Source organism: Pieris brassicae, chromosome 1 (assembly GCF_905147105.1).
Source record: "Pieris brassicae chromosome 1, ilPieBrab1.1, whole genome shotgun sequence".
Taxonomy (NCBI): Eukaryota; Metazoa; Arthropoda; class Insecta; order Lepidoptera; family Pieridae; genus Pieris; species Pieris brassicae.
This window is the reverse complement of record NC_059665.1, coordinates 5,129,448-5,151,086: the sequence shown is the minus strand read 5'-3', so window position 1 is coordinate 5,151,086 and position 21,639 is coordinate 5,129,448. Positions and strand designations below refer to the sequence as shown.

Here is a 21,639-nt window from a genome sequence, read left to right as displayed (position 1 = left end):
CATTTTGGTCAGAAAGAGATAGAGAATAGTTGATATGTATTTGATATTATGTTTATAGTCTATTTAAAAGATGCCGCAGTAAAAAAATCTTCAATAGATTAAAATAGACATAATATCAAATAGTTTTACTTAGAACTGGCATAAAGTTGAAGCTGTTGCCATAATATTAAAAAAAATAGTCATCTGTCAACTTGGTGTGGCAGTCCATTGCTAAAACGCGCTCGAAACGCTAGTAAATATCGTCACAACGTTTGTGCGTTTACCTCTATTAACGAAGTTTTATTTATTTATTTCAATTTATGCAATGTAACATGAATCATTTTAGGAGAAAAGATTTGCAACTGACCATCCAAAAAAACATTTACATAAAACGGTTACGTTGTTAATGACAGAATGTATGTATGTATAAATGTGAGTGACAGAGAACTATGAATAATTGTCACAGTTCGATTTCGAATTCAAATACCATAACACGTAATACATTTTTAGGAGATATTATGTTTTTATATATTAATAAGATCGTGATCATTATTTATAACGGTATATGTAGTATAGTATATATAGTTTATATGAGTAAGTACATATAACGTTTTAGTCTACTGATAAGAGCAGTTTCTTCCAAATGCGACATTTAAAAATACTTTTATTTCAGGTTAACAGTATAACTGAGCTATATCTGTAATTAAATAAAACAATATACCTGGGAAAGTCCCGAACCGTCCAGTCCGTTGACTGGATCCGACGTACCAGCCGTCGTCACATTTCTCCAATACATATACGGTATCTCCTTCATTTAACTCTAGTTCGTCAGGGTTCTGGGGTCGGTATTTGTACATTGCACGATATCTTAAAACAGAGAAATAATCTTAATTAGCTTTTAAACTTAAAGCTTTACCGACATTTTGCCTCAACCTCATTTCAGTTTAAGATTGATCATTTATGGAATTTGGTTGACAAATTAATAATTATTAATTCGATTTTGATCATATTTTAGGAAGCGCTGTTGATATTTACAATTCAATTAAGAATAGTATGACAAGAAAGAAATATTATAAAGGTACTTAAATAATATTTTGTACAATAATGCCATCTATATTCAATTCGGTTTAGTTTTAGTTATTAGTTCAAATTTATTCCAATAGGTGGCGGTGTAGCAAATTTTATTTGCATTAGAAATTTGATTGTTTAAACATTAATATAATAATTACAGTCTAGTATGAGAGACTTACGGAACAGCTTCAGCGTTCGTGTCGACATAAAGAGGCTCTGTGTTATTGAGGTTTACACTCGCATTTAATCCACGGTCAGCTGGTGATGAGTGGCCTTTAGCGGGATGACCTGAAATAAAATTATAATAATTCAGAACAACTAAACCAACTTTAAATAGCTCTCAACGGACAAACCTCAGTAGAGACATATACCACAAAAACTACTGAACCGATTTTCATGAAACTTGGACTCTTTTTTTAAGTTGGAGTATACCAGATCGAAACCAACAGTATACAAAGACGTCAAACAATTTTTTTCAAGTTGGTTAATGATCATAAAATATTATTTTTTGATCTGGCAATTGAAATTATAAAACTGAAGACGTTTATAGGCCGCAGGCCTTGACCATTAAAAAGTCTAGTAACTTTTTATATACGCATTTCGTTAATTGTATATTATAAATTTATGCTAGTATTGTGTAGTTTAGTTTTTTTTATTCAAGTATTGCATTTAAGTTAATCTAGTTACGTTATGGTAACCTTATGTGTATAACTATTGATAATGTTTTGTTGTAAGAAGACTTGTTAGTTTTATATTGTAATATTACTACTTTTAAATATGCGGTGTTAGGTATTAATTTTAATACTTTGAGGTTATTATTGGCAATTTATTTGGGTTATAAGCTGATCAATAAATCAATTACTCACCAATGAGTGGTTCAGTGGCCGGTGGGGCGTTGCCGAGTGCTGCGCTGTTGTGTTGGGGGGTGTAAGTGTGAGCCCCGAGACTTCGCTTGTCTCCGTTCACCACGCCGTGAGCTGCTGGTGAAGCTACTGGCTTGTCGGTTGATAGGATCGGCTGCGGTTCTGAAGTACAAAATTTAAGATAGTTATATGATTGATATATATATATATATATATATATATATATTAAATCAAACGTGTTTTATTATACTTGTTTGATTTAATACCACATTATTAAATAACACTCTAGAGGTTAAAGACGTAATCATCCACTCGTAAAGTTGTTGCATTTTTCATAAAAGGTAATATGTTCCCAAAGGGGTAGGCAAAAACCACGTATACCCACTCTCCTTCGCAAATTCTAATAAATTCACTTCTCCATGACAATGGTAGAGACAATAAAGTATAACCAAAAAAATTATAGTACATAGAAAAATTATTGCTATGGAAAAGATGCAACTCGTGTTACAAAAGTTTGACATTGGATGTCACAACCTCTATCAAAAAGTTATGTTTACGTAATAATTCGTATTCTTGTTATAATAAGCTTAATCTATTAATACACTTTGATTTTATAAAGATTTATTAAAACTACTTATATTAGAACAACTAATTATGAGTGCTATCATCTAACGTCAAAATGTATAGTAATGTTTTGTCTATTTACTTGACAATTGTGTTTGTTAGAACGTTGCATTTGGTAGATTGATGAAGTTCATAATATTGAGTATTCACCTTCACAACAAATTACACGCTTTCCACAATTTCTTAGCATGTACAATTAGCTAAACCTAGACAGATTTTACCATGGAAATAAAATTATTAATTCATTTTAATCATTTTTTAATATCACAAAATGTAAAAGACTCGTAATCTATAACACACTCGTCGGCTTCCATCTGTACGTCGGCGATTTTGGGGTTAAAATAGGTACAAGGAATTTCTAGAAGTTTATATAACTTACCCGGCTTACCCTGACTGGGTTCCTGCAGGATGGTGACGTAGCTGTCCGGGAATATTCCCGTCTTGTTCCCCACTCTGCCCTCCCACCAGTTGTGGTCTATACGCCTCGCAAGAACCACTAATTCACCCTTCTTGAGCGGTAATTCGAGATTTGTTTGTGCTGTGAAATCGAATTTCGCCCTCGCCCGACCTTCGAGGATTAATGGCTTCTTCGGAGACTGGGCTACATCGCCTTTTAGTAACTGAAAAAAAACATTAATTATATGTTTTTATTATAGTTTATAACTCTAGAATGGCTGGATCAATTTATATAGTTTTGTTTTTCGATTTGTCTTTGTCCGGAATAAGATATATATTTTATGTATGTATCTATAATAATTATACCTTAAACGTGTAACGCCACGTGAAATATAGTTATGTTAGTTTTATTTATTAACGAACAACAACTATTACTATTATATACATATTTTACCTATACTAGTTTAAATTATGTGATATGTAATCTAAAACTAATTTTATTTAAAAACTCTTAAGACAATTTAATATTACCTCAACATAATTATACGGAAACAATCCAATCCTTCCGTGAAATTCGCCTTCGTACCAATTGTTATCAATTTGCCGCCTAACATTAATAATATCGCCTTTCCTGAAGCTAAGTTCTCTTGCCGTCTGCCCGTTGAACGTATACAAAGCCCTTGCTACCACTCGATCAGCCTCGTCATAGCGATTAAGAGGCACGATTGTCTTCTGAGACGGCATAAAGTTATCTTGATGCCTTCTACTCTGCATATCTTGGAGCTCCTGAAATTACATTAATTTATTATGCTTGTCTACAATAAACCTGAACATATACGATAGTAATACATGCTGCGATGAAATTTAGAATTTTGATAGAAATGCCAATGAGTATAGCCGAATGTTATTTAGCGGTTAAAAGTCAAACTGTGGGCACTCTGTTAATAAAATAACCTTAATGGACGCATCAAACGCTTCTATGTCGATCGGGTGGTAGTCGTTTTCCTGAAATTGACAATTTAGCTATTTAGACGTAAGAGTTATACAGACCAGTGGCTCAATGATGTTAAATACATATTTATGGTAAGGGAAAATGTTAAATATATAGCTTTAACGTAAGCCACAGATACCGCCCTTGACATTTCTTCACATCAATAATACCCGATTTGCGAGTGCGTATTTGCTTAAAAACCACATAAGCCCGGCTTATAAGATCTACCGCATAATAGTACTAGACAAAAATAAAAGATATATAATTTTAATTGTAGAGTGATTATTGCAGAAACATTTAAAAAGAAAACACGTACAAGTTATGTTATTACTTTCCCAAATGTTTGATGACCCAAATATCTCAATACAACGTACATTGATGTACAATGTAATTTTAAAGAGTGTATTTTAAATTTTAATAAACATATTTCTTTAATATTCACATAAATGTCTCATTTATACCAGTATCAGTTTTAACTGGTCACCACCGGACAAAATATTTTTTGGCTTTACTAATTTCAAAGACATTTAAAGTATTGGTCACATTTTGTTATTCAAGGTCAATTCAGAGTCAAGGTCTCTATTTGGTATTCATATATTCGGACAGTCTATTATCGTGAATGGCTTTGTTTATCGCAATACCAGTTCAAAACGCCAATCAGGAATTCATATGGAATTAATGTACTAAAAATCCTAACATTAATTAAAAGAGCACTTGGACACAGGAGGAAGAAGTTCGTGATAGTGGTGGAAAATTTCTTTTATACATCGAAGGTGTTTAATGAATAAATTGAAAAGTTACGTTTGTATTCTTTCAAGGTTTTCTTTAAAATTCAAACTAATCAAAATTTGTATGAATGTGGATTTAGATAAGAAAGAACTTAGTTTTAATAACCTTATCCCAAAAATACGCTTTATAACAGTAGTGTGTTAAGATATAAAGCGTATATAAAAAATACGCCCGAATCGTTTTGAATTTATGTAGCACTGTATAGTATGCGTAAAAGAATCGCATTCTTCTAAAAATGGTATGCTTTTTTGCAAAAGAGTACAGTATTATATTATTTAGTTACACAATGACAGAGCCATGTCACGCTTTCACAATCTAAATGCACTAGTAGAACCAATTCCGTACAATGATACTTTTAAAAATGTTATTTTTTATAAAAACCTTGTATTTTGAATTAATGATAATAAAGTTATTGGAAACAATTAAAATCGTTTTGAGAAGTAACTTAAAATTTATAATGAGTAATTTGAAGTATTTATTATTTGATAACGATTCATACAAATTATTCCAAATTTGTGAATGAAAACGAGTTATTGGAATCAAATGCGTAATCTCATGGTACAATTTAAGTACTGTCACTAGAGCGAGTAGCTATTTCGGCCTATTGAGGACTTACCACAAACACTACCGCGTCATAATTATATAGTACCATTATAGCCAAACATGATCTGTATGTGTGAAACTTTATATATTATCTAGTAAATTTATCTTAGATCTATATGGACGAATGGACAAATTTCACGAACGCTAGATATACTTAAATTGTACTTGTGTGAAAACTATACATTTAGACTTTAGTCGGAAACATATATAGAAACCAGAAATAAAATAAGCAATTATAAATTATAATAAGACAATTACTTTATAATATCTACCTAATGTATGTTGCCCATTTATGTTGGAGAAAGTTACAATACGAAAGTTAATGCGGTTACAAAGCCGCTAACTTCATATAAGTGGATTTTACTTACTACTTTACAGATATAAACAAAAAAATATTTAGTCGTCATAGAAACAGATGCGCAACCGTGTAGTATTATTATTTATTTTGGTCACAGCCCAGCTTTATTTTCCTATATTTTATACGACCTACATGGAAAAATATAGTCGCGTAAATCCTCGGACATCGAGCGACCTTCTTTCAATTAATCCATTAATAGTGCCATTGAGTATTAAGAAAATTACTTAGATAATGATGACTTAAGGGTCAAGTATCGATCAAACTGCATAGCGTGCGTCTTTGAGTAATTTAAATATTATCGGAGCTCGCTTGACTGGCACGGTAATCGCAATTTTCCGTTCGCTCTTTGAATTTTATCACGATTTTCATTTAACTTTTTCCCGTTTCCGATATAAGTAGACGCTATTATAGTACCAACTTTGTTTAAGTTTAATGATGTCAAGTTTTTGTCAAATATGATATTATTTATTCTCTGTATTATTATGACATTTGCGGTTCTTCCCCTCTTAAAACTAACTAATATTATAACGAGACTGAATTCTTATAAGAATATGTTTTCAAAGATAAAAAAGATATTTTCTTCCTCATTTCAAATCTATATTTATACATATAATCTGTTTAGTTAGTAAGTTGATATAAATGTGTCACTCACTTGTAAGTATTTATTCCTCTTCTGTTCTCGGTAGAGCCGTTTCATATGCTCTGCTTGTTGACGGGCCAGCTCTCTCTCGGGCACCAAGGGCAAGGGATCGTGTCGAACTGGACAGCGATAGTGGATATTTACATCGCTCTCGACATAACGACGGCTCGGTGATTCTAGAAAAGTAATTAATAGTATCTTTTCATAATTACAAGGTTTTTTTAAGCGCGTGTGACGTTGAACACAAATTAAATTATTACATTCCATAATTATATTAATTTGTTTTCATATTTTAAAATTCTTCAAACGTAGTTTACGTTACTTTGTAAAATAATATTATTTGGAACGCATTACATTTTTTAAATATTGATAGTTTATTTATGAATGAACGTATATCGATGCGCCATTTCGGTTAGTCGTGGTGATTAAAAATAATTGTTTATTTTACATAACACAGAAAATAAATTTGAAAATAAATGTTTATGGCTGTATCAAACTTTTTTATTCTGTATAATTTTCATACAGATAAAAAGAAATTCATTTCTACAGTTTTTAAAAGTTAATATTGAGCAGCGTCTGACCTAAATTCTCCATTTGGTAGAATTTAACAACAAAATTATTAACTTAAATGAACACTATTGACAACCTATTTACTATTTGAATACATAAAATAATACATCAATATTTTTTAACTTATTTATCAAGATAAACAATAACAAGAAATATATAGAACATCTCGGATTTGAATACATAAAAGAGTGAAAGTGTGCATGATTAATGCTGTAATAGCCATCAGTATAATATTTCGTAGTTATGTGACGATACGTAATGTTATTCACGAGTTCAACCGGTTTTTACTATGTCGGAAGTAGGGCGTAACGAAAGGCTATATTTACCCAGCATATAAAAATATATATCTATCGGTTTTGATATTTTTTTTATGTAAATGTTTTGATTAGTTAATTTGTTGATTATATAATTAATATAAATAAAATAATATAATTTCATACATTATATAATTAGATGTCGAAACCTTATAATTCTCTCGAAACAAATGCTTAAACAAATTTAAACAAAATTGTATTTATACAAATACTAAATGAAGCCATTTCTCTACATGACTTATATTCATCTTTCTTCGTAATAAATACTTGTTAGGAATTACAATAAGAAAATACTTCTACGGCTTGAGATTTAAGAATAATACGTTTTGAATTCAAGTTGCTAGTAACTTTCTTTATCGAGAAAAACGATTTTCTTAAGGAAATGGAAAGCCCTTAGCAATTCGTCTCGGCTTTCTCTAAATAAGTATTTTTAGCACGTGCTGATGCTAAACACAAGTTTCTCGCATCAACTACATATTAACGTGTATGGAAATCATTAAACCCACTTTACAGACAATTGACTTCGCCTGAGTTGTATGTTAATAGTTGAATACATAATATAGAAAACAATATTTGCAAAAGGATTATTAAATCATCTTTAATAATAGAACAAAATCTACATATCTAAATAACAGTGCAACTCAGAAAACGATTGCCCAATTAGTTAACTAACTAAAGGTAGTATAGACAGTAAACTTCTTTAGAATTATATTATATTTATAGAATTATATTTATAGCGTAATAAAGTTAATTTCATTAACATTAACAAAAGACAATACTAAGTTAATTTCTACTAGTAAGCTGATGACATCTTCCGTTTTATAGATTAGATCAAGATAACGCCAGTATGTAGAAACTACTTTTCGCTTCAAATATATACTAATATTTACAAATAATATATGTCTTAAAAAGGAATATTTTAAAAATATTTGTTTGTACTGAGTTGGAGTTTAATGCATCTACTAGTATATACTTTTAAAAAGTAAGAGTAAGATTAAGTCATTAAAATTATACTAAAAGTAAGTATATGGTATACCATGGTATACGTTACCCAGAGATATTGTAAGTAAAGCCAAGTAATTCTAAAATGTTTCAAATACCTAAAAAGTAGCAATATAACATCGGCGTTAATTGCGAAACTAAGAATTTGTTGCAAAACAACTTGTCTCGTAACGAAAATTACGAAATTTGTCAATCATGGCAAAGTGTTTGTTCTTATTTTGAATTTAGGTAATCGCGGACGTACAATGTTTGTATAACTCAGAATTATATTATCAGAATTATATTTTTTTATAATTGTACTTACATTTTATAAATTAAAACTAAGCAATAGAGTCAATATTTTTTACCAGAGAACTTAGTATGAGGATTATTGAATATAAAACGAACCATTGGATGTTATTTTCTTAATTTGTTTCAAAATTCCCATGTCAAAACACAAGACGCGCACGCACAACAATTATATAAAAAGTCCGACCAGTCGGTCTGTCACCGTCGCGATAACTGACGAACACCGTGATTACTTCAAATCACTTTCATCGTCTCCCGCTCAGAGCTTATCGTGTCGCCATCAAACGTTTTAACTTTTAATCATCATTTAATTATTTATCATTAAGGCACGTCGATACGTGTCCAAAATACACTAATGTTTAGGCTTATCAACACGCTTCAGCGTAAATCGTATGTTTTTCATGGAATTTAATATTTTTCATTCATACAAAGATGTTCGTGTATTGGAATGTTGGTCATACTGAAGGATTAAAAGCAAACAATTCATATTGTTACATTAACTGTTACTGTTACAGCATCAAGTGTAAAACACAACTTTAAGGGTTTTGAAAATAGAATTTCAAGAATTTAGTAACTAGTTTTCTAAGAATTCCATCGAAGTACACATTAAAATCATAACAATAAAAATTGTCTAAGAAGTATTGCACATTGCAGCAGTGTTGGCCTAGGGGCTTCAGCATGTGACTCTCACCCCTTGGGTCGTAGGGTCGATCTCCGAGTATTTAGGAAAATATTGTAATTAACATATCAATAACCATATGGACTTTTAATTGTCTGCGTGAATGAATAAATTAATATTATAAAAATGTTGTAGCGCCATCGGTATATTGTACATTATCCACTTTGTTGTAGTTGATACAATAAAATACATTAAAGACTTACTAAATGGCAGTGGTGCATAGACATCTGGATATATATTAGTCCTATTAACCCAATTAACATCGTGTACCGAATGTCGTTGTGATTTTTCCTTAGTAGCCGATCGTCGTTCAACAAAGTTCTCTTCATTTTCTTTAGTATTGCCAAATGTTTGAGAATAGTTTTCTTCAATTAAACAGCGATCATGGTCCTGGTTTGGAATGCTCTTTGAATTGGAGTAACGGCGTAGAGAAGGGGGATTTTCAAGAAGTTGTTTAAATTTATAATCGTCTGTTTGTTTTGTGGGATCGCTTTTGATTTCATCTTTTTCACATACGTCGACATTCACTTTTGAAATGGCAGGGTTATGTATCGTATACAGTTCATTACTTTTAACACTCTCTGTGTCACTTTTAGCCACAGAATCATTTGGACTACTTTCTTTAGAGAAATATGCTCCGTCATTGTTAATAGCTTCCGTTTGATCTTCACTGTCATCATAGAGCAAATTCTTTTTTACGTATTTATTTAAAGCCAACAAGGATTTTGAAAGTTTACCCGAAATCGGAACATCACTGTAAAAGCCATCGTCTTCTGGCATGCACACTTTAGTGTTAGCACTGCTTTTTTGTTCACTCGAGTTCATTTTCACAGATTTTGTTTCATTATTACACACTGTTCAATAGATTATGACTTGGAGGACACAAACTAAACATATCGATATCGTTATCAATAAATACTTAAAGATAATAATTCAGATAACATTTGTAACAAAACCACTTCTGGAAATATTATCGAACAAAACTGAACCGGCCTCGATCAGGAAGCGTGGAGCACTATTTACAATCGAAAAAACTGAGTCGGCAACCTTAAGCTGTGACGGGCTTAAGTGACGTAAACATCTGGTCGACCTTTAATGATCTTAATAAGAAGATTTGTGTTGTACTTATGTTATGGTACGGCGGCCAAAACCACGCACAATCACGTCTACCGCATGACTACATAATTTAGTTGAACAAAGACTATTGTTTCAATTCTGTAGATATTAAAGATATAATTGTAACGGGGCTTACAAAATACTGTATAAACATTTCTCATTCACATCACGAAACAGTTCATGTGTAGTAGACAAATTTGTCACTTTGCCACATTATAAACCAGTTTAATATATAACTAATTATTGTAATAAATCGAGTAATATATGCATTACCTGAATCTGAGAAGCTGCTCTGTGGCATCCTTCGTGGTGGCTCCGGAGTGGAATCGGTTTCTACCAGAATACAATAAAATATGATGGGATGCAAATAAAAGCTAATGTTTGAAAGTGATAATTAACTTGTTTTGAATAGTAGTTTAAAAAGTAAAGAAATTCTTTGTGAAATAAATCCTAACTGTATATCCGAAGTATATACAGTTTTAAATATTTAAAGATACTATTGCCGTTTTATTCATTTTACATTCTTGGAAAATATTGAGTGAATGTAATTGTTGTTTGACTCCAATATTAAACAGTTATAAAATTAAAAAAAAACACAAATATTAACCTTCAAATTTGACGTTATGTCGCGATGGCGTGACGAAGGGTGGTAACTTGTAAGGCCATTCAGCTGGCGGAGGGCGGGCGGGCGATCGGGGAGGTTCATAGCGGCTAATTGGCCTGTGTGCCGATGGATTAAATTCTTGCCCTTCACTTCCATCACTTTTTAAAATTGAGTTAAGTTTAAAGACACCTTTCTTTGGTATTTGTTTCTTAATTTCCTTCTTAACTGGGGACACTTGGCCTCGAACAAACTTTTTCGTATCGAAGACCGACCTATTGTTGTCACTCGGCTTTGGATACCTATGCGCAACCCAAGGTCCTTCCAAGTATGGTGCTATATCTTTAAGTTCACTTACATCAGGAGCGGATGAATATATTTGCCCAAGTAGTGACATGACTTCGAAGCGTTTTCGAATTCGTTCTACTTCCCCAGGTCGACATTCTAACGCTTCTTCGGCTGATCGCGATCTTGGAGCAGTCCTTCTCCTCAGAGCCGCTAATTTTGAAATTATATCAATATGAGGCATAAATCGATTGGTGGATCTAAGTGGCACGCGTGCTACTGTGTATGATGTTTTACATCGTTCTCTATGCCTCGCAGATTTACCCGTACATAGACAACTTCTTAAACCGATGTTGTTTATTTCAGGGTCACTGCGATGCCGGCGTATTACTACGCTGGTGGCAGGGAGTGTATCGAACCGCCGAGCGAGGCGACGTACTTCACCGGCACGCGCCAGTTTTAGGAAGGCTCGCCAGTGACGTTCCGGATCGGGCGACGGACTTCGACTCCGCCAGATTGTCTCGTCACTGGAGAAACGTAGCGAGTCAGGCGATCGCTTATCGCAAATATACGCGTCTGAGTACGGCGAAGTCGATCTCGAATATAGTTCAGGCTTCGATGGTAAAGATAAAAACTTATTTTTATCACTTTCACCAAAAAGTTCCTTAATATTTGTACACGATTGTGATTGAGATATATAACCTGGAGATAAAATATCACAAGACTTCATTATCGGTTTACCTAATGGGATGCTATTTTCAATTTGTATACTATTATGAGGTATTTTTTTTACAGATTCAAAATACTCAACTTTTTTTTTAACTTCTTTTTTGGGTGCCACAAAGATTACAGTATTATTGGATTTATCTGATCCACCCGTCTCCGTTTCACTAGCCGAAGAGGGCAATTCTTCTTTATCTGATGCATAAACTACATGCCTTTTATTAGTAGGAAGATTACATACATCTTTATTTTCATTACTATTTTTTTCACAATACTCTTCAGAATTACTTTTTGTATTAATTCGTCTAATTACTTCTTTACTAAGAGTTTGAGAAATTTGTTTTTTTTCACTTTCACTGAGAGACATCTGTGTATTATTAACATTATTTTTTTTATCCTTTTCAGATGGAACTGGACATATTGCAGCAATCGATTTGGATTTGTTTAACTCTTGTAAGATGTCTTGAGTAGGCGTCGTTGACAGTGAGCTACATCTAACGTGTAAGTTGGAATTGTAATTTTTATCACTTTCTTTTACCTCCATTGTATATTGGTTTATTTCTTTTTGGGATTTCGATTCAAGTTCTTTACTATAAATTGCATTCAATTGACTTTTTAAAGCATTTACTTGGTCTAAGGATAAGCTGCTCCAAAGACGATTTCCAATTCCTATCTTTTTACGAAGTTCCCCTATCGATAAATCTGTATTTTTACTAAGTGAAGGTTTTGTAATAGAATTTGTGTTACTTATATTTTTACATTCATTTTTATTATTGATACTGAATGCAGTTTCAGCTACACTTTTACCCCTCCACAAAGGTTTATAGACATCTTTTTTTTGATTTGGTTCTACATCTTGAGGACAATATGAGGATTTTTGTAACAAATCATCCTTAAGATCTTCAACTGACTTTTCTTTTACTTTCAAACCCCTTTCCTTCTCAAATTTCCAACGAAAATCTTTTATATCTCTAGGATAAAAGAGAAAATCTTTTTCCGTTTGTGCAATGTTTAACTTCTCATATAAAATATTGAGTTCTTCTTCGGCTCTTTCAATTGCTCTAATTTTCTTCCATCGATCAAAATCAATAATTTCTTCATCTTTTTTTCTGTGCCGTAAGTCGGTAATTGAAGTGGCTTTTTCAAGTTCTCCAACCCTTTCTAAATAAGTGTAGTACCTATTTAGCTCACGAAATCTCTCAGATCTATTTTTATTATTTTCAATATCTTTTATATATTCCTCATATTCTGGGTCACTATACTGAGATAATGTATCACTTTTAGACCTCATCTGAAGTGAAGGCAACGTGTTTTTCTTTTCACTATCTACAGTACTACGTGGTCTCGTTCCTACAAGGTTCGCTTTATGTTGGGATTTTACATTGTTAATTCTTCTATACGACGGCGATCTAATAGAAATTGGCGACGTTGACTGGCTTCTAGTAGAGGATGAAGGTTTTTTTGAAACTTTCGGAGATATCGGTCTGGAAGTTTGTGAGAAAAAAAGAGTTGGTGGATAATTTAAGTTAAGATCATCATAATCTTCCGATTTTGAAATAAAACGGACCGGAGTGGCACTGACTGTATTGGAATCATGTGAAGGTTTTAATTTAAGATATTTTTTGGATTTAGACGCATGTAGCGCCTGTTGCTGCACTGTTTTTGAAGGTAAAATATTGATTTCGGAGCTTTTAGAATCTTTGTCATCATGATTTCTGTGAAATATTATAACTGGTGACTTAGGTCTTGAAGTTTGAGAAAAATATAATTTATTTGTCGGTGGTTCACTATTACTGCGAATGGTAGATAGTGACATCGAAGATCCATAATCTTCCTGACACTTTGACAAACTGTCAAATTTTTTGATTTTTCCGTCCATTCGACCGGGCCATGATATAGACCTTGCGCTCGGTATGCTTGAAGAACTATCATTTTTATCCCACATTTTAAATCGTGAAAGAGACACAGGTTTGCGATGTATCAAATATGTATTTACAGCACTTGGACTATAATATACTCCAGTACATAAATTAGATTGAAACATTCGGGCCTTTTCTTTTACAGTATTAGCATGATATGAATCTGAAACTGATAAAACTGGCATAGGCTGGGCATTCTGAAGAAATAAGTGTTGAAAAAAGGAGTCTGATACTATAGCGTCACGACCGGCTTTGATTTCTTTTACATGCAAGTATTTCTGAGATAAATTTTCTTCGGGATGAATTTCATTTACATTATCTCCAAATTGACTCCTACATTTTTCATTGATAATGCTATCGCTTTTCTTTTTCTTATGTCCACTATTTTTATTTACAGTTTGTAGTACCTTTTGTGCTTTTAGTTTATTTTTACTACATTGTTCCTGACTTGGAAATACTTTTGGTTTGATAAAAACAGTTTCTAATGACTTCTTATTTAATTTGTTTGTAATTTCATTCGTCTTTATAATATTAGCCTTTTTGAAATTGTTACAAATATTTGACGACGACTTTGATACATTCGCAAGAGTTTTGATATTTGTTTTAATTTGCCTCTCGTCTCTTTTGTTTACTAAGCATGGCGTTGATTGAGTGTATGATTTTAACTTCTGCACCTTTTCAGAAGTACGAATCATATCACGGCTTCTATGTGTTACGGCCGTAAGTGTTGATGATTTGCTTGATGGTTTATTAGTTGAGATTTTTAATTGTTTATTTTTGTCACATTTACCTTTTAATTTTGTTAAATCTATTTGTTCATTTCGTTTCTGCGATCCCCAAAGTTTGTCAATAGGCGTTACTTTATCCAATATGCTTGTTATAGGAGTTTTTCTTCCTGCGCCTCCTTCTATTACGATTGATGTTGGAGATGTTCTATATTTGCAACGTGATGGTGTCGAATATTCTGTTGGTTGAGTTGTCTTTCTCGGAGAACCAAAACTACTAGTACCGAAATGTTTTACACCGACTACTTTATTTTTTTCCTTGCATGTTGGTAAAGATGTACTTTTATGCCTAATTAACACAGGAGGTGCGGAATTCGAATTATTTCTTCGCGTAGCATTCCCTGTTGAAATGGTTTCTGAGCTTTTAAGAATTAAATGTGTATTTTGTCTATTCAATTTGCTACTTATTTTTTCTTTTATTAAATCCACGTTAGATGGCATTGTTACCCGTTTTGGTGATACTGATTTAGGTTTCGATATGGTTACCAGTTGAAGAGTACGACTACTTCTTGAAGATACTCTGCGTGGTGGAGGAGGTGGCAATAGGACATCCTTCGCTCCTTTCATCGTTGTCCTTTGATCTGTTTCTATTCTTATAACGGGATAACATATAACTTCATGAAGACTTGGTGACTTTTTGTGTATTCTTATTTTCGTTAACGTTGAAGATATTGGAATGTATTCGATTTCAGATTCCTCTGCAAATTCCCACTGTCGTTGATTAATAAACTCTTCTTTAGTTTATTAGATTTGCGTGTATTGTGTACCCTGTTATAAATGGATAAGTGAAAGCCTTGTATTCAAACGTGGAACTAAACGTGTGCCGGAAACTAATTTAAATTTGTGTTTAACAGTGTTTGTGGTTTAATTATGGAGTTTAACAACATTATAATCAACTACTTATGATATCCATGCATTTACCTTTATCCGCAGCCATACCGATTGTCCGAAGTTCCATTATTCAGATTTAAGCATCATGCATAAGTATTGTGATAACTTACCTTAAGCGCAGTTAGTTAGGTATTAATTTAGCCGAAGAGAATATCACCAATGCCTAGATTTTGGCCTTGTTGTCAATAGCGCATGACAAAATAAACGTGCCCACTACAAGTGACCTTGTATCATTTAAATAGGAAACATATTTATATTCTCGTAAAGAGTAAATGTTATAGCCGAAATATTAAATAGTGTATACCACCACCGAAGAATACATGCATCTTAATCTAGATGTTTAAGCCCTCGTCTCTTCAACTTTTTCTTACTTCTTATAAGTAGACACATAAATAATGTGTAAAATTAATTTTGAATTACGTAAAAGGTACAATTATATTGAAAAATTAATCTTATTTTTTACAACAACAACAATTTTTTTTTTTTTTATTGATTAGCATACAACATCAATATAATCCTAATATCAAACTTACCCGTTCTTGGTGGGGCAGGTGATCTGAAGCCCCTAAGTGGGGGTTCGCCCCCCGCTTGAAGATCTCTGTACGCAGCTCGGCGCTCCGCTGGTGACAATGGAGCTTCCGTGTCTTCACGTCGTTTGAACACCAACGTCGAATCTGATTCGTAACCAGACTCTTTCAAAGCCCTGATACAAAGTTTCAAAGAATGTGAGTAAGTATCTAAAAGTATTGAATTAAATAATATACTGAAAGTAAATGTAAGTATATGCTTATGTACTTCCGTATAAAATAAAATGTTCGCTGTATTATAATTATATGCTAAAAAATAATTCAGGAAGTTAAGTTAATGTGATTGGTCAATACCGCCTCTGGACCAAATCCAAGTGACGTTCATTGTTATTGGTCAAACTGGAACACGAATTGCTTCGCGAGTCCCAAAACTAGGAAACAAGACGTATATTAATTTATGATTAACTTCTAAAACATTAAAACTTTCATGGTAGGTATTTACTATTTAAATTAAAATAGACCTAAGTAGACTTTCAAAATACAAACCTTGCCATATTAGACTTCGATAAAATAGCAGAGGTGATGTCTTTCTTCTCCTTTGGTAGCGACGTAGTACTCATCGTGGTACTGGACTTGTTTTGCTGAAACGTTTGTAAAATATGACTTAAAAACGCAAATATTTGGAGTATGTTCATTATTTGTCAGTAGGTGAACGATCTATAATAACCCCGCGATTCAATTGTTTTATCTAAAATAGGTACTCGTTTGTTTGTTTCTGTCGAATTGTATCATAAATGTGACAACAGACATGCGGCTTTATAATCATTTAAGCGTCGTAACGAAAAAGAGGTAACATATTAGTAAAATATATGTATCTACTAATATTAATATTTTACACAAAGAGTTCTGTGAAATTACTGGTAAAGCTACAATGAATTTAACAATGTTAGTTGATTTTTGATATAAAAATTGCGTAATAGGTCCCAATCGTATGAAGATAAGTAATAAGCTAGTAAAAAATACTTTTAGGATCCAAAATTGAGTTCCTTAAAAGAAAATAATATAGTAATTTATTTTAACAGGAACTATTAAATATGACATTCTGAAAATTAAAAATACCCTTATGCTAAAAATTTCAGCAATTCGTGCTAAATACTTCACAAAACACTTCAAATCTACAGAAATATTTAATTAGCACCAATGCTCATCCAAATATTTCTATGCATAACAATATAGTATATTCGAACACCAAGAGAAGAAAATAACTCATATTAAATCGTAAAAGAACCATTCACATAAAATAAGAAAAACAACGAAACAATAATATTTTAATATAGAAAATAATGGAATACTAGCTCATTTTCTTCGATAAATATTTAACATATTACGCCTGCGCAACATGCATGTAAACAAAGCTCTTGTTATTTACATTCAGTGTTACAACAAGAAAAGATATAGGAGAAACATTGTATTTTATACATGCATATAAAATTTTCCTGAGCTTACTGTTTCTAGCTAAGTAAGCTTCAAGTGCATAATAAAATTCACTTAACGACTAATTTGTAAGGACGTTTTTTCATTGATTGGTTCATAACGTCGTATAAATAGAATTCTAAGTCAAAAACATCGAAGGCACAACATGCCAACATGCAATTTTTAAATTAACCTTACATTCTTTTGTATGGCGCGAGCGAGCAATGTCGAATAAGGCGGTAGAGGAGAGTTGTCGTCTAGCCACTGTTAGTGCACCAACGCCGCAACACCAACATATCGTTATTAACAAAACCTCAAGTTAATCCACAGATACAGAATTTATTAATCAATAGAGCATATTACAAAGACAAGCAAGAGTGGCGATAGACAAGGGACGCAGATTCGAAATTTCGATCGGAAAATACTAGTGTTGCCATCAGATCCAAAACGTGCATGACTAACAGTGTAAATGAAAATAGGATTATAAACGGTGTTAGCACAAATACACATATAATTATAAAAGATTCGTACCCCATCAAATATGTCCATGACCTCGTCCCACCACTAGAAAAGAAAAAAAATCTGGATTTCTATACACTATAACAGGCTGTTAGGTTAATGGTGTCTATATTAGATGATGAACCCGTGATATAGTTTTATTTCCAAAGGAACAGTTTTTTTCAAACATTACCTGTTTGGCTTCCTTGTCAACTACTGATGATTTACCGGGCGTGTAGTTCTCAATTTTTCCTGGCTGCGACTTATATACCTCTTGACTTGCTCTTGTCGATGCTAATGTGCTGTACCTAGATATAAGAAAACATTGAATGTGAAAAAAGTTTTTTGTTTTTATATATTACATACATAGAAAACGGGCAGGAAACTGTCCTGCTGTTAAGTGATACCGATACCCATGGCACATATCAATGCCAGATGGCTCGCAATTTCGTTGACGGCCTTTGGTACGCTATTTTCTTGAAGGACACGAAGTCGAATTGGTTCGGAAATACTTCTGTGACTGGTTCTACATAGTGGTGGTACGCGGCATAAAATGCCTTAAAAACGCTCAGTTGTGGAATGACGGACGTCGAGGTGATACGCATGGTATTTCGCATTCTGCCCTGACGTCCGATGACGCACTCAGGTGCATGTTTTAATCCCTACAACTCCTCTAAGCACTCTTCGTGGTAAATACGGTAGAAGATTCAGAGAGACTCCACATCTCTACGCAACGCCAAGGGATCAAGCTGCTCGGAAAGTGACTGGTCGTTTCGACAATTCGAACCTCTGTTCGTTTATTATGCCCAAGTGGAAGGAGCGGTGAACTAGTATCAGTGTTCACAGCCTGAAGCCGGCAGCTATCGTACAATTACCGCATATTGGTAATTCTGGGTCTTAATCATAGTATCCACTAGGATAATGACCAGTAGTACTTTACCATCATAGAACATTAAGAAAAACACGTTTTGAACGGATTGAAGCTATTCAACATCTTTTGTCTTCAGTCACCACGCACGCTGAAAAGCACGCGAAACGTCGGAAAAAAATTAAAATTTAAAATTATGTAAATAATTATAAGTTTTTAATAATAATACCTATGTATTATTGAATCGGATTGAATCTATATTCAATCCGTTCAAAAAGTGTTTTTCTTGATGTTTAAAAACTATGTTAACAAAAGACAATACTATCATAGAACATTATAAATTAATTCCTCGATATTTACTTTTGGGAATCCTGATTACTATAGATTTAAATTTTTATAAGACATTCACGAATACGCCACTAATACGACCTTCAGAAATGAAGAGTACGACTAAAGAAGAAGATCGCCTTCATTCGCATCTTTATTTCTCTTACTGTCCCAAGACTACACACCAATAAATAGAAGTACATCAATGTATGGGGAGAGAATATTGAATAATCATTAGTGAAATATACCAAGGAGTATCGTTAACTTTTTTAGGGGTGTAGCATTTTGTTATAACACTTTAACATGTGTTATAACAAAATGTTGGCCTTGTGCCATCCCTGGGGGATGAGAGCCGCACGTAGGTTTGATCCATTGTGCACCAATGGGCTTTCTATTTATATGCGCATTTAACACTTGCTCGTACGGTAAACATCCTGAGGAAACCGAAATTCCTAGAAAGTGGACGGTGTGTGTCAGGCACTGAATGTTGATCACCAACTTGCCTATTAAAAATTATAGGCCTAGACCTAAAAGGTACATATATCTAAAACATATTTTTTTTATACTGGAGATACAGCTTAAACTTACGAATTACTATAAAACTATTCGTTGGTTTATAAACTCTAATCCAAATCTGCCTAAGATTTTATGAATAAAGGAACAGTATATATAATTTAAGTCCCTTACTTATTATTAGCCAGATACGGTGAAGTGACATCGTTCCTCCTGTCTTCCTGTACGGACGCGGTACGGCGGCGTGGACCGGATGTTACGTCACTATCGTACGCATCACTCCACGTGCCGGACGTAAGCCTACTTAGACCGCCCTCAGGTTCACTCAGATACCCTGAGCGTGGGTCGAAGTACGCGTACTGGGATTTACTGCTGCTCACTCTCTGTGGTTCGTCTAAAAATTATACATTTGATTTTAGTACAACACATTTGTGTATATATATATTAAAATACCTTATATACAGTATTTGATGTTAGCAGTTCAAGTTAAGCGTGATTCGCCTTACTTTGTAAAGAAAAATAAGTCATGAAGGCCTCTTTAAAAGGAGGATTTAAGCCAAGACTTAAATCTTAAACCAACTGCCTTCTTTGTGGATCGCATATAGTAGTCTTGAGTTCATTTCCTGGGGTAACAATTGTATCAGCACGGCTCACATAAATTTGCGAAAAAAATTACAAAACAAACGCAGAAATGAGTCACCCCGTGCCTCATCCGATAACTGGATTCAATACAATGAAACAACTACCTTCACCAATATTTTAGTATTTATTTCTAAGGACGGATATTTATTATTATAGTAAACCAATTCATATTATTGCATAAGCCATTCTAATAGTATAGCATTAGTTAGCAGATTAATATTAATTAAACTTATGTCTTTGTACGTAAGAGATATTAGTTCTTACACTCAATGTGATTAGATCAAACCATTTATAAAATTTAGCATATAAAGTTATAATATTGTGTAAAGCCTTATATACCTATCTGCCGTTAACTGTCTTTACATACATGTATATATTAACGTTTGAGAGTGTAATTTTATTTAAAAATGTGTTTAGATATTATTAAAAATAGCTTGTATATGATTTCAGCCACCGATGAAAAATTTGGAATAAAAGATAGTCACCTCTACGGCTTTTGTATCGTATCGTCACATAATCGTCTGAAAAAAAAATGTATGTTCATTTATTGGGTAGTTTAATTGAATTATTATGCGGAATATAAATCTACTTACTGTCGTATTTATTTTTGTGGATTGTGTCGTACATCTTCTTATACCATCTTGAGGGATCTTTGACTTCCTGAAATAGTCAAAATTAATAATTATTTTCAGTATTTTATACTTTATCGTATTGTTTTTCGGCTCTGTTTTCTATTAGACATATTTAAACAAGAAAATTAAGAAATTCACACAATGTTTAGTTGCGCTACCATTTTTTTTTATTAATTCGCCCTTAAGCTCAAAGTCCTACCATACCGCAACGTCTTATCATCAAAACGTATTAAATGGCGCCAAAAGCCAGCGCATGCGCTAAAGCTGGCGCTGCCATGCAACGCAATAATTAAAAATATATTACAGAGATGGCGCGCTTAGCATATGCGCGTTCGAAAAGTAAAATAAATCTATGGAACTGCGTCAATGACCATACCTTCTTGGACTGAGACTTTGGCTGGTATCATTTAATTTTTGCAAGTAATTTTGTGATAATAAAATATGATTTTTCTGAGACATATCAATCGTTTCCATTTAAATTAACTACAAGTATGTGATTTACCGATCTCAATGTAACAGGCATGCCGTCATTTGTGATTGGTCCTATTCCTTCGATTTTTTTCTGCGTCTCCGCCATTTTTGTTGTGCTCCGATCGCGCCTTTCGCCTTCCCCTTCACTCACGTAACCACGACGTAACGCGTGAACTGAAATAATTTTTACCAAACTCAGTT

General features: G+C 33.1%; 1 protein-coding gene across 6 annotated transcripts in view; it reads right to left on the bottom strand.

Annotated features, from left to right (window-relative positions):
• Positions 1-21,639, bottom strand: part of LOC123710488 (sorbin and SH3 domain-containing protein 1) — a 111,314-nt gene that overhangs the window by 1,203 nt on the left and 88,472 nt on the right. For 2 of the 6 annotated variants that reach the window (XM_045662500.1, XM_045662493.1), the window contains 15 exons: positions 21,470-21,612; positions 20,929-20,995; positions 20,821-20,856; positions 19,868-20,087; positions 18,179-18,293; positions 18,019-18,051; positions 16,561-16,655; positions 16,021-16,190; positions 10,557-10,616; positions 6,327-6,490; positions 3,465-3,719; positions 2,917-3,157; positions 1,917-2,075; positions 1,230-1,338; positions 701-846 (listed from right to left, as the gene is read on the bottom strand). In XM_045662500.1, coding sequence (XP_045518456.1) covers positions 701-846; positions 1,230-1,338; positions 1,917-2,075; positions 2,917-3,157; positions 3,465-3,719; positions 6,327-6,490; positions 10,557-10,616; positions 16,021-16,190; positions 16,561-16,655; positions 18,019-18,051; positions 18,179-18,293; positions 19,868-20,087; positions 20,821-20,856; positions 20,929-20,995; positions 21,470-21,612 — 2,013 coding nt within the window. Of the gene's footprint in view, positions 1-700; positions 847-1,229; positions 1,339-1,916; positions 2,076-2,916; positions 3,158-3,464; positions 3,720-3,887; positions 3,939-6,326; positions 6,491-10,556; positions 10,617-10,890; positions 15,295-16,020; positions 16,191-16,560; positions 16,656-17,685; positions 17,752-18,018; positions 18,052-18,178; positions 18,294-19,867; positions 20,088-20,820; positions 20,857-20,928; positions 20,996-21,469; positions 21,613-21,639 lie in introns of all 6 variants that reach the window. The other 4 variants (XM_045662473.1, XM_045662454.1, XM_045662482.1 and 1 more) reach the window with 4 other exon arrangements.